The sequence below is a fragment of the Natrix helvetica genome, assembly GCF_964273705.1.
Source record: "Natrix helvetica genome assembly, chromosome: 1".
NCBI lineage: Eukaryota > Metazoa > Chordata > Lepidosauria > Squamata > Natricidae > Natrix > Natrix helvetica.
Window position 1 is genome coordinate 376,214,545 of NC_138548.1, and position 13,484 is coordinate 376,228,028.

Consider the following 13,484-nt stretch of genomic DNA (forward strand, 5'->3'; position numbering starts at 1 on the left):
CACGTCTGCAGGATAAACCGGAATGATCGTTTCTCGGCTTCTCTGGATGTTCTCCCTCTGCTGACGCAGCCCAAGACTTCGCTGTCTTTTTTGGCGTCTCCACCTGATCTCCCACTGGGAGGGGCTGTGCGGGGTCTCCCCCTCCCCCCAGGCCCAGAAAAGGCTCCCGCTTTTCCCAGGCCCCCCAGTTCCGCCCCTCCCCCCAAAAGGCGGAATGCCTGGAAGGGGATTTCCTGATGGAACTTTCACTTTTCCTTTCCCTCCTCGCTCACCTGTTGTGCCTGGACGTCTGCCTAGCAACAATGACGACATGCGGATACTGTTTTTTCAATTGGTTGAGCTTGGCCAATCGCCAGCTTCCTCTGGATTGTTGTGTTGTTGATTGGCCGGGGTGAGTCTTCATTTGCTTCGAGAGAGGGCGGCGCTGGTTGAGGATCGCGGCTAAGATGGCCGTGAGCTCTGCGCCCCTGTGGCTCCTGGTGCTTCTCGGGGTCTCCCTCCACGAGGGCTGCGTTGGTGAGTCCCTTTGGGGCCTTCGGGGGTTCCGGCCTCTTTTTCTTCCAGGGACTCTTTCTCTCTCCTTTATTCCCAGAAATAGAATCCTGCTTCGGTCCTCTTTCTAGTCCGCTCCCCCTCCCCACTTTGGCCCTTTTGAGATTAGGTCCCAAAGCCTGGATGGGACTCTGCTGCCTCCCCCCCCCACTTCCCCAGGAGAGCCCCTCTGGGAGCAGGACGAGGGTGGCCCCTCCAGACCTCAGTCAAGTCTATCTGGGCGCCCCCAAGCGCAGTTCTTTCCCTCCCCCAAAGCGGAGATTGTGGGAAAGCGGCGTTTGCAGGAGATCAGGTCAGTTCACAAACTTCCTGGCTGCCTTCGCCCAACCCCTCCGCCTGGGTCCCCTTCCCTGCCTTGAGCTGGGATTCGTGGCTCTTTGGGGCTTCTGGTGCTGGGAGGACCCGGCTTGTTTCTGGCATCGGTTCCGTGTCTTGGCAGAGGCTGCTGCAGTGGAGCGATCCGGGCTCAGATTGTCCTGTTAATATGGGATAATATAATATGGGATAATAGGAATCTTAAATATATGTAACTGTCTTTATAATGGAGCATGTTAAGAGTTCTGTAATAGGAAAGCTTTAGTTTGAAGATTAAGAATTTGCAACAGGAAGTTTAGTTTGCAAGAGGAAGCTTAAATCACACCTAGCCTAACCGCAATTTTGAAGACTTATCAGAAAAACCACATTTCATTTTAGCGTTGAGAGACGGAAAAGGGAGGGGGTGTGGGGAGTATGGGGGGGGGGCTGTAAGATCTATAATAGTTTGGAAAACAAATTAAACGTTGTTCAGTCTTTGCTTTTTGTGTTGCGAACTGAACCTGCGCAATAAAACTTTTCTGTTTGATCCCGGAATTCTGTGTCAGTTCCTATATTCCATAATACTGTGAATGCAGCAGGATGAGAGTCTGGAGAGAAGCGCTTCTTCAATAATGTCCCTAAAGATTCCTCCTTCACTTTTTTTCCCCGCTAAAAAGACTTTGATGTTCCTCGATCAGGACTTTGAGTGACAGAAACTGAAATCCTTTTGTCTGTTTCTCTTGGATTCCCCAGAGGGGCTTTGAAGGGGACAGGACCCTCCCCACAGAGACAGAATTCAGGGAGAGGATCCCAGCTGAGCCCCCCCCCCCAACATGATTGGTCTCAGCAGGAACCCCCAAGAAGCCTCAGGGGGGGCAGGGGGTGGGGCCAGGAAGGGGGAGGCCCCAGGGGCTTCTGGGATGAGGGGAATTCTGGGAGTTGAAGTCACAATTGACCCAGAATTTATGTTGCTAAGTGAGACATTTATTACGTGAATTTTGACCCATTTTATGACCATTCTTGCCACAGTGAATCACTGCAGTCGTTAAATTATTAACAAGTTTTGTAAGTGAATCTGGCTTCCCCATTGTCTTTCCTCACCAGGAGGTTGCAAAAGATGACCACACATGACTGCAACCGTCATAAATATGAACCATTTGTCAAGTGTCTGAATTTTGATCATGTGACAATGGGGGAATGCTACAATGGTTGTAAGTGTGAAAAATGGTCATAAATTACTTTCTCCAGTGCCCTTGTAACTTCAAATGGTCACTAAATGAACTGTTGTAAAAAGAGGACTGCCTGTATACCGCTTCACACTGCTTTTACAGTCCTCGCTAAGCGGTTTACAGAGTCAGCATCTTGTCCCCAACAATCTGGGTCCTCATTTTACTGACCTCGGAAGGACGGAAGCCTGAATCGATTTTGAGCCAGTCAGGATCGAACTCTGTGGGCGGAATCAGCCTGCAATGCTGCATTCCAACCACTGGGCCACCTTGGCTCAAGGTATGAGGGGGAGCCCCACTGAGCCCTGGGTTCAAAGCCAATTCCTCTTCGGATGACTGAGCTCTGGGACGGGAGGGGGGATTTCCCAGCGGGGGAGGGGGGCAGGAGGAAGATCCAGGGGGACTACATGGCATCATTGCTGCTCCCTTCGCTCCCCCTTCGTCTTCCAGGCTTTTGAGGGGGGGGTCTTGGTGGCTCTTGGCAGCTTCTGGTGCTGGGGGGACCCGGCTTGTTTCTGGAATCGGTTCGGTGTTTTGGCCAACACCGACACTGAACCTTCCAGATAAGGCTGCCCTGTGGATGCAGCAGGAGAAGAGAGAGAAAGGCTCCTTTGAATAAGGTTTCTAAAGATCGGCCTTTATTATGTTCACTTCCTCCTCCGTCCTAAACCCCCAAATCCCCAGAGCTTTTCTCTAGGACAGGCAGGGATTTTCCCACCCAAAATCCTCCTCCTTCCATTTCGGGAGATCTCAGCATGGGTCAGTTTGCAGGATCCAAAATATTGAAAATGTACTTATGATTCCTTAGGAATCAGGAAGGGGCCTTGGGGGGTTCCTGGCTCTTTGCTCTGAGAAACTCCCCTATGAATGGAGCAGCTTTTGAAAAGAGAGAAAGAAAATCTGTCAGGATCTGAAGGATTAAAGAGGCTGGTTGGAGGCAGAAGAAGAGAAGCAGCTCTGGATGGGGAGCATGAAATGAACGGCTTGCTTGGAGACAGACAGGCCCAAACTGACATGAAGAGGATTGGTGACTGTGAGGACGTCCAACCCGTGTTCCTTTCAGACGTTTCTCCTCTCAGGCAGATTTCAGGCTTCCTCATTGCTCAGCCCCACAAGGGAAAGGAACAAGGGTTCTGGATCACGGAGAGTCCGATCCTCCCTCCTTCTGTTGGAGAAAAGCTCCGATCCCTTTGGATCCTGGAATCTCCCCAGAGCAGGAAGTGGATCTGGGGCTCCCTCTCCCCCAAAGCTCTGAGAAGCTGCCTGGGATTGTGGGGAGGAGCAGGAAGGGGGAGGCTCAGGCCTTTGACTTGGACTGGGAAGGACTGGGAGGCCATACTGGAGGGAATGGGCAGTGGGACTACATGTAGTCCTCTATTTAAAACAGTTCATTTAGTGACCGTTCAACGTTTCAAAGTCATTGAAAATAGTGACAGTCTGACAATTTTTCAGACTTATGACCATTTTAGCGTCCTCATCGTCACATGACCGAGATTCAGATGCTTGGCAGCTGATTCATATTTATGACGGTTGCAGCATCCGTGTATCACGTGATCCCTTTTTGCAACTTTTTGACAAGCAAAGTCAATGGAGAAGCCCGATTCACTTAACAACCAGGTTATTCATTTAACAATGGCAAGGATTCATTTAACAACTGTGGCAAGAAAATTTGCAAAATGGAGCAAAACTCATTTAACAAATGTCTCACTTAGCAACAAAAAATGTGGATTCAGTTATGGACATAGGTCGAGGACTACCCGTATTTATTTGGAGGTCCTTTTCCATGCAGACCCCGGTTCTGTTCAAATAAGTCCCATGAAGGATCCTGAAAATGACCTTTAAAATCTTTGGGGCCCTGGAAGAATTTCTGATCTGAAGAGATTTCAGAATGGAGACCAAAAAGGGGCATTGGAGATCTTGCAGCTTCATGGATTTCCCAGCAGCATTTTATTCATTTTCTTTTCTTTTGATTCTTTTAACCTCCTTAGAAGGGGTTGTTTTTCTGTTCATTGGGCAGCCTTAGAGTCTCTTCCGTGTTTGTATTTTGACAATGAAAACTAAACGGTGACTTAATGTGATTTTTCCCCTCATTGTTAGTAAAGTTTTATGTCTTGTGAAGGGAGCCTGTCCTCCAAGGAAGGCCTGGAAAAACTTTAATGTTCCTCAGTCAGGACTTTGCATGATGGAAACTGAAATAATTTTCTATGTTTAATCTTTGGTTCACCAGAGGGGCTTTAAAGATGACAGGACCCTCCCCACAGACACAGAGGATGAGTTTGGGGAGAAGACCCCAGCTGAGTCCCCCCCAAAAACATAGGTGATCTTTACAGGAACTCAAACAGCCTCAGTGGGGGCGGGGGGCTCCAGGGTGGAGAGGCCAAAGGTTTTCTGCAGATGAGGGGAATTCTGGGACTTGAAGTCCAAATGGCTGAGTCTGGGAAACTCTGATTTAGGCCTTTACATTGAGAGTCTCTGATCCTGTGAAGGGATGGAGAGCCAGGATCCCAATCCCCTCCCGAGGAGGCTGAGGGGCATTTCTGCCTTTCTTTGGGGTGACAAAGGGCAGGATGAGCCCCAGAGGAGGACAAGGGTCAGAGCAGCTTCTGGGGAAAGCGAAGGGGGAGATTCAGAGGAAAAGCCTCCGTGAATGATGGTTTCGGGGTCCTAACTGGGTTGCTGAGATGAAGGAATCTGGGGATCATCCCAGTGAGATTCCCTGTGGAAGGAGGGGGAGCCCCTCGGAGTCCTGGGTTCAAGGCCGATTCCTGCTCAGATGGCCGAACTCTGGGAGGGGAGGGGGATTTTCCAGCTGGGGGGGGGAGAGGGACAGGAGGAAGATTTGGGAGGCTACGTGGCTTCATTGCCCCTCCCTTCCCCTCCCCCCCTTTGCCTCCCCATATTTAGGTTTCCTCCATGGGTCAAAAGGGCCTCTGGTCTCACCCGGATTCCCCCTTCCTCTTCCCCTCTCCTGTTTTATAAAATCTGCAGCTATTAACCAGCCATTTTGGTCCCCAGTGATGTGATTTTTTTTCTCTGTGAATGGAAAGTTGGGGTGACCAGGTGGGGTTTCCTTCTGCTTTTGAGCTTCTGGGAGGGTGGAATCCCCCCTTTTACCTGTGGGGCCACTGCAGCCTCCTTGGGGCAGAGACTGAGCAATCCAGAAGGGGGTTTGAGGGAGGCCTTGCTGGAAGGGGGGAGGGCACAATTGGGGCAGGTGAAGTTTGGGGGACCCGACCTTCCCCTCCACTCTCACCCCACACTTTCCCTGCCCTCCAACCCTTCAGGCCCTCCAGGAGCTTCTTCTTTCCCTCTCAGTCACTCCCTCATTCCACCTCCTTCCTCCTCTCCCCTTCCTTTCTTTCCTACCTCCTCTCCCCTTTCCTTCCTTCCTCCTCTCCCCTTCCTTTCCTTCCTTCCTCCTCCTCCCCCTCCCAGCCCTCTTCCTCTTCCTCCTCTTTCTTCCTCCCCAGAGTCTCAGATGGGAGCCTCCATGGGATCCGGGTCCTTGACTGAAGCCCCCTAACTCTTCTCTTCTGTCTCCCTTCCAGGCGCCTCCTCCCACTCCATGAAGTATTTCTACACCTCCATCTCGGACCCCAGTCAGGGGCAGCAGCCCCAGTATGTCATTCTGGGGTACGTGGACGATCAGGTCTTTGTTCACTACGACAGTAACAGCCGGAGGAAGCAGCCTCGAGCCTCCTGGATGGAGAAGGTGGGGAAGGACGACCCCCAGTACTGGGACAAAAGCACCCAGAGAGAACGTGTCCGTGAGGAGTCGTTCAGAGAAAACCTGGAGACTCTGAGGAGTCGCTACAATCAGAGCGAAGGTGAATGATGGGTCGGGTGGCTCCTCCGGCCCCATAATCCCCTCCCCAGGAACCAGAGGGGGGGAGAAAGGGGGGGTCCCTTCAAAGGGAAAGGCTCCTTCCACACCTTTTAAAAAGTCTTTTTAATATATGTTTATTCTTTTTAAAAAATCAACATAAGAGAGAAATGGGGGATCAAGCGCAGATCCACCTGGGGAGACTAGATCCCTTTCCTTCACCCCCTTTTTGGGGGCAATGAGGGGGGGTGGCAAATGCCAGGAGCTCCTCCTCATCCTCCAGTTGGAAGGAGAGGCCAGGAGGCCCAAATGGGGTGGGGGGCTCTTGTGGGGAGGGGGGGTCAGAGGTCCAGGATCCTCCCAATGGGCTTGAGGGGGAAAGACAGGTTAGGAAGAAACCTCCATTTGGGGCCCTTCATGGCTTCCCCTCCTTGGTCCCTCAGGCTGAACTCCTGCCCTGCCCTCTTGGAGGGGCTGCCCTGGATTTGGGGGGAGGCTCTTTCTTCATCCTCCCTTCCCTTCTTCTGCCACCTTTGGGGGGAGAAGATTCACCTCCAAGGATCCTCATTGAGGAAATGGGATGGAAGGAAATGTGTGTGTAGCTCAAGGCTCCATTTGGCTGAGTAAAACCTTCTCCACAAACATCAGCCGTTTCCCCTCCTTTCGTCCCACGGAGGTGCAGCCCCCCCCCCAATTCTTCCCCCCTCTCCTCTCCCCCTCCCCCCTCCAGGGAGACCCCAGAGCTCTGCCAGTCCTGCCCCTGATCCCCCAGGATCCCCCCAGATCCCTCCAGGCCCCCTACTGGCCTCCCAGGGGATCAGAGCTGGACCCAGAGGCTCCCCCTGGTGGAGGGAGGAGGAAGGAGAGCGGCCAGAGTGGAGGGGAGCCTCCTTTCCAGGCTAAAGAGCCCCCAAGGTCCCAACCTTCCCCCCAAGGGAGGCTGCTTCCCCCCTCCCATCGCCTGGGTCGCCTCCTCTGGACCTTCCCCGGCTCCCTCCTCTCCTTTTATGAGGCCTTTGGACCACAACTGCACCAGATACTCCAGATGTGTTTGCTCTGCCTGGATTCATGTAAAGGATTTGTGTGACATTTCCCTCTCTTGTGTTTTCAATACCATTTTAATGATCCCTGACGTCCTGTCAGCCTTTTAAAAAAATTATCTGATTTTTAGTAAAAGTTTTTTTTTAAAGATAAAAATGAATAGAAAGTAACACAAAATAAAAGATAGAAAGGGAATCAATCAAAGAAAAATAAAAAAGTACAAGAAAATAAAACCAGTGGAAGAAAAAAGACATGAAGAAAAAGTGATTTCTGATATTCTTCTCAGCAGTTATAAACATAAATACATATTTAGCCTCTCCAAAGCAGCCTTTCTGAACCTTTTGAACCTGCAGGAACCCTTCAACTATTTTTCAGATGTCAGGAAACCCCTGAACATTCAGGCTCATAGATGGGCCAGAATTGTTTCATGCGTAGACCTGTAGAGATGCATTAATAGCGTTCTTACACTGAACATCAAAAACGAAACTGGCCTTTTCAATGTGATCCCTGTGCTTTCTTTTTGCTGCACAAACATTCAATTATGTGCCAAACCTGAGATAAGAACACATTTCATCTTCAAGGGAAAGAAGACAATTTCTGTCTTAGCTTTTGATGCTTCTGAAATGACAGAATTTGTTCTCAGAAGTTGAAAACTGCAGCCAAATATTTACTGCTTTCCTGTGAATGACAGGAGAGTCTTCTTGGACAGAAATCCAGGACTATTTTTTCCATGGGGAGATCAGGGAATCTCCTCTCGAGGGAAGGATCAGACTGGATCTCCCAAGGATCTTCCTCTTCCTCCAAAGGGAAATTCTCTGGCTGAGCAGAAGATGCAGAGAAAGGATCCTCTCACCTGTCATTCATGGGTGTGGAGAGGGAGGGAAATGACTGGTCAGTTTAGTTCAACTCTACTTCCAGGTGGTTTTCCCTTAGATTCGAGGGTTCCTGGCGTCCTTCCTCCCTCTCAAGCCGAAACAGTAGAAGAAACAATTCAGGATTTCCTTTTGGTTTTTTCAAACATTCGGTTTTCTTTTAAATCCAAGAATCTGTTCACTTGAAGTTGAAATATCTTCTCCAGGGCCTTCCAGAGCCTGTAAGCTTCAAACTTCATTTCAAAGGTCAATAACCCTTTGGGTCTCCAGGTCAGACTGGGCCACTTGCTTCTGTTGCTGGGGAAAATAGTCCTTTGGGGCCCTTTGAGGCTTCATTCCCACATTGCACTAAACCATGGTTTGCTTCTGGTTAGCCCAAAGTGGGAACCATCCCTTGTGACTTGGTGCTATTTGTGAACACAGAGCATGATTTATGGTCACAGGGATCCCTGCAAGCTTTTTCCAGATTGACCAGATCCTCTTTGAGGCCACAAGATTCTCATTCCCTCTTTGCAGCTGCAGGTTCAGGCAACTGTTCCCTCTCTGGGATCCCTTCCTTCCCCCCTCCCCCAAGAGTCTCCCCTGTGGAGGAATGGCAGAAGGAAAGATGGAAGGGTCTACGTCCTTCCATTTCTTCTGTGACTCTTTTCTTTTCTTGGTCTCCCTTGGGATCCTCTGCTGGCTTTTCCAGATTCCCTTTTCCATTGGAAGGTTCAGGGGTCCATCGTGGTGGTGGTGGTGGGAATGCAGGGAGCCAGGTTGAGAAAGGGGAGAAGGGGAGTGAGAGATGGGAGCTTTTTCCCCTTGAATGCTTGGGAGGAAATGGGGGTGTCGGTGCCTGTGTCAAAGTCCCTGCAGGGAGAGGGTCTCTGCCTATCTTCAAGACTCCCCAAACCATCCTCCTGTCTGTCTTTTAGGCCTTCACACATGGCAGCAGATGTATGGCTGTGAGCTCCAGAGAGATGGGAGTAAAGGAGGGTTTTATCAGTTTGGCTACGAAGGGAGGACCTTCATCACCTTCGACAAGGAGACCCTCACCTGGGTGGCTCCTGATCCCCAGGCCCAGATCACCCAGAGGAAATGGGACACTCTTCCAGGACATAATGAGGGAAGGAAAGCCTACCTGGAGGAAATCTGCATTGAGTGGCTGCAGCTGCACCTGTCCTATGGGAAGGAGACTCTGCTGAGGACAGGTGAGCATCTGGATCCAGGCTGGACTTTCCTCCTTTATGGCTTGATCTCCTGTAGACATTCAGCCCCTTTGGGTCCCTGGTCTTTAGCCTTTTTGCCCTGGTGGGAATCCCCACCCCCCATCCCCTTTCAGCCCCTCTCCAAGACAAGGGAGGCCCTGTTTGGTTCTTACTGCCAGGCAGCCATTCAATGGAGCAGGAAATGCAGCCTCTGCCTGGCAGGTCTCTATGTAAATCAGGCAGGGAAATCACTTGGGGGTGTCCTGTTCACTGCACACAATGAGGGAACCATTTGGGGCTATTCAGTGAGAACCCCATTAGCTAAACTGTAGTCGAGAGTGGTGGGCACCCTTAATTCCCCCCCCCCCACATCCCATAGGGGCTCCCTCCCTGTCTTGAACATGATGGTGCACCTCCCACCCCACCACTAGAGGGCTCCACTTCTACGACTAATAAGACATTATCAGTGCCCCCATTTGGGCAAAGAAGGGCGTGGATGAGGGGTCCTTTTCTTTTCAGGGCAGGAACCCCCATTGATGATTGCCCACAGCCCCTCCCTGCCTGGGGAGGACCCTCTCTCTCTTCCATTGGCATCAGTTTCTCTCTGCCCCCCCCTTTTCAGAGACAGAATCTCTTTTCCCAGTTGATCCCTGTGAGATTCCCTTTGATCTCTCTTCCTCTTAAAATTGGGGTTGTGTCCCTTGGAGAGAGGCCTGGAGCAGCCTCAGATTCAGTGGAGCAGAAGAGGAGGCAAAAAGTAGGGAGAATCTTCTGTGTTGTTGTCTTGAAAGGGACCTTAAAAGACTATCTCCACTTTCCCTCCCCTGAAGGGAGCAGCCCAAGATCACTCAGAGTTCAAAGCAGCCAGAGAGGAATTTCCTTGGAGCCTCCATTTGCTTCCGGAGGTTTTTCAGGCTGAGTCCCTGGGAAGGACTCAAAATCAGGAGTTCTTCTGGTTGAGCCTTTTCCAGATCTGGATAATTTCCTAAAACTCTTGGAGAGGCTGCAAGTGTGGGATGTGAATCTTTTGAGTTAAAACTAAGTGGTGGGAGATTTTCCTGCCCCTCCAAGTTTCCCATCCAACTTCCAGGCTCTGGAGGGGCTCAGGGTTAATTCTGGGGGTGCCGTTTCTGCAGAGACCCCAAAGGTGACGGTGAGCAGCCGGACGGAGGTGGAGGATGGGATGGAGACGCACGTCTGCCGCGTGGATGGCTTCTACCCCAGGGAGATCGATGCCTCCTGGAGGAGGGATGGGGAGGTATGGCTGGAAGAGACCTTCCGTGGGTCTGTGGCCCCCAACGCGGATGGGACCTACCACTACTGGATCAGCATCCGGATCGACCCCAAAGAGAGGAGCCGTTATCGGTGCCACGTGGAGCACGACGGCCTGCAGGAGCCTCTGGACTTGGAGCTGAAGGGTGAGAGGCTGCAGGGAGGGGAAGGCTGGGCTCTCTGGCAGGCTGGAGGGTGGTGGGAGAGAAATCTGACCCCAGATGTGTCCAGATGTGAGCATAGCTGAGCTTTCATCCTTTGGTCCTTCCAGTGTTTGAGGCAGGTGAAGCTGCAGGGACCAGACCGTAGAAGTGACTTCGGGTGATGGAAAGGACAGAATCCCATCCCAATACTTGGCCGATCCTGATGAAATCCCCTCCGATCCTCTCTCAGGCCTTCCCTGCTTCTTTTCTCCAGCAGAAGAGCAGAAATGACCCTGAGCCCCAGAAACAGATCTCTTCTTGTTTCCAATCCCTCTAAAGGACCAGAATCAGGAGGAGTCTGGGAGCCCCTTTTCTGAAGGGAGATGTTGGCTAAAAGGGATGAAGGGCAGCTGCCTTCAGGAAAGGCCGAGAGAGGCTGGACTGAGGCATCCGGAGTCAGAAAAGAGGCTCCCAAGTCTGAGCTTTTTCCCCATCAGAGACTCACTTTGTTTTCCTGCTTTGAAGCTCAAAAGGTCTCTCTGTGTAGCTCCTCTAAGAAAGAAACTGCACATTATTTTATGATATATGAATTCCTGAGGCTCAGCATAAAACCCAAGGGAAAAAGCCTTTTCTCAAAGAACTCTGCATATGCTCAGAAGTGTCTTTGACGGATACTGGACTTCCAAAGTTGCAAACTTCAAATTAAATTTTTTTATTGCTGATTGTCACCAGAATACAAGAAATATTCAAATATAATTGTTATGCTGATATCCCAGGCAAAATAAAATATTCCTTTAAATTTTGTTGTTATTTATAGCAGGCATCCATTCAAAAGTGGCAAGGTTGCTATTCAATGGGAACTGAGTTTTGTGGAAGAGAAATTTAAATTTAAAGTTCCCTCCTCAAACATCTCCCCTCCCCCCCAAGCAATACCACTTTATAATGCCTTGGTAAGACCTTACTTGGAATTCTTCATCCAGTTTTGGTTGCCAAAAGGTGTTGAGGCTCTGGAAAGAGTGCAGAGAAGAGCAACAAAGAGGATTAGGAGCCTGGAGGCTAAAACATATGAAGAGCAGTTGCAGGAATTGGGCATTTCTAAGGAAAAGAAGGACTGGAGGTGACATGATACGTTCCAGTATCTCAGGGGCTGCCACAAAGAAGAGGGAGTCAAGCTATTCTCCAAAGCACCTGAGGGCAGGAGAAGAAGCAATGGGTGGAAACTAAACAAGGAGAGAAGCAACCTAGAACTGAGGAGAAATTTCCTGACAGGGAGAAGAATTAATCAGTGGAATGGCTTCCCTTCAGAAGTTATGGCTTCTCCATCACAGGAAGCATTTAAGAAGAGGCTGGAGAGCCATTTGTCTGGAATGGTAGAAGGTCTCCTGCTTGAGCAGAGGGTTGGACTGGAAGACCTCCAAGATCCCTTCCAACTCTGTTATTCTGCCGTTTTTATGCTATTTTTGAACTGGCCCAAGAAATGAAACTGTACTTAAAGAGATATTGTGAGAAACTCCCAGACAGCATCTGGGGAAAAACAAGACCTGAACAAAATACCTAAATAAATAATAATGCAGAGGGATTTGGTGAAAAAAAGAAAGAAATGAAACTGTGTACTTTAAAAAAGGCTAGGTGGTATGAACTATTTTATTTCACATAATGAAATGCAAACACTTAAACTGAAGAAAAAAGATAATCTTCAGAGCTGGTCATTTCCACTCAGAGTCGTGACTTATTGGAGCAACCTATAAAAGGAACAACCATGTTTTTGTTTAACAATTTTGTTTACATTATTGTGTTGGTGAAGTTTTTGTTTTGGAAGCTGTTGAGAGTCACAAGGTGGCAAAGGGCTGTTTTTGAGTGGAAAAGCCAAAGATGAATCCAGTTGCCTTCATGCTGGGCTGGTGTGAGAAGAAGGCAGCGTCATGAGGAAACGTCCTCTAACAACGGTTATCAAGGCCTCTTCATGTTACCTTGAGAACCTCAAAAATGAGCCCATGGAGTTTTTAATTTGGGGTATTTTCAGCTTTCACTTCTTTAGGTCTCTTCCATGATTGGGAAGATTGTTTGAGGTTCTCCTTCAATGATCTGTTCTCTCCCCCAATTCAGAACCATCCAATTCAAAATCCAACCTGGGGCTCATCATCGGCTGCGTTGTGGCTGCCCTTGTCCTGGCGTGTGTGATTGCTGGAATTGTGGTATTCTTCAGTAAGTATCTCTTTTGGGGAGGGGGGGTGATGGAAGGAAGATGAGGAGATTCCCCCCAAGTCTCTCCCTTTGGGGAGCTTCTTCTGGGCTTCCTTCTGTCCTCTTTTCCCAGCCCTCTTGGGGAGGATCTGAGATCTCAGCCTCTCGCTGGGACTCCAGTCTCAATTCAGCTGAGTCTGAGATTCGGGCAGTCCTGTCTCCTTCTGAGTTGGGAAGAGGCATCCCAGTTCCTTTGTCCCTTTCAAAGGCTTTGGTCAAAGAGCAGCAGAGAAGGATTTCCATGGAAACCTCCCTCCCCTCCCAGCTGCTCCTTCTGCTTCCCCCAATTCCCCCCCATCCATCTCAGAAGCAGCAGGTCTCTCTTGGGGCAAATCAGGAGATGCATTTATATTTTGAAGATCTTTCTGTCTTGGTTGATGGGACTAAGTGACAGTGAAGCATCTGGAGTTCTTGCTCCTACAGAGGGAGAGTTTGGATGATCTCTGGTGGTTTTTTTTTGAGCTTTCACTGATTTTTATTCTTGCAGAGAGACGTCAAGATGACTACAAAAAAGCCCCAAGTGAGTGATTTGTCTTCTTTCCATGTAATCTCCAACTTAGAGCATGGACCAGAGGCACCGTTATTTGAGAGGGATGTGTGTATGTTTGTGTCTTCCTCTTCATGCTAAGAACCAGGCTGAGGAAGTTGGGCCCCCTTTTCATTACAGCCAGGCTATTAGTAGAAGTGGGAGAAACCTCTAGGACAGGGGTGGCGAACACACGGCTCGCGAGCCGCATGCGGCTCCCGGCCAAAATAAATGAGGCTCTTTGCCTCTTATCATTATTTAGTATACTGTGACTCGGATCGCGCGCTCCCTTTCGGAAGCT

General features: G+C 49.8%; 1 protein-coding gene across 5 annotated transcripts in view; it reads left to right on the forward strand.

The window, feature by feature from the left end:
- The first annotated feature begins 366 nt into the window (after window positions 1–366).
- The window catches only part of LOC309383793 (major histocompatibility complex class I-related gene protein-like), a 47,750-nt gene continuing 34,632 nt past the window's right edge, over window positions 367–13,484 (forward strand). For 4 of the 5 annotated variants that reach the window (XM_081936695.1, XM_081936693.1, XM_081936692.1 and 1 more), the window contains exons 1-6: window positions 367–516; window positions 5,621–5,899; window positions 8,726–9,001; window positions 10,135–10,416; window positions 12,520–12,618; window positions 13,145–13,177. In XM_081936695.1, coding sequence (XP_081792821.1) covers window positions 447–516; window positions 5,621–5,899; window positions 8,726–9,001; window positions 10,135–10,416; window positions 12,520–12,618; window positions 13,145–13,177 — 1,039 coding nt within the window. In that variant the 5' untranslated portion in view covers window positions 367–446. Of the gene's footprint in view, window positions 517–5,620; window positions 5,900–8,725; window positions 9,002–10,134; window positions 10,417–12,519; window positions 12,619–13,144; window positions 13,189–13,484 lie in introns of all 5 variants that reach the window. The other variant, XM_081936697.1, reaches the window with a different exon arrangement.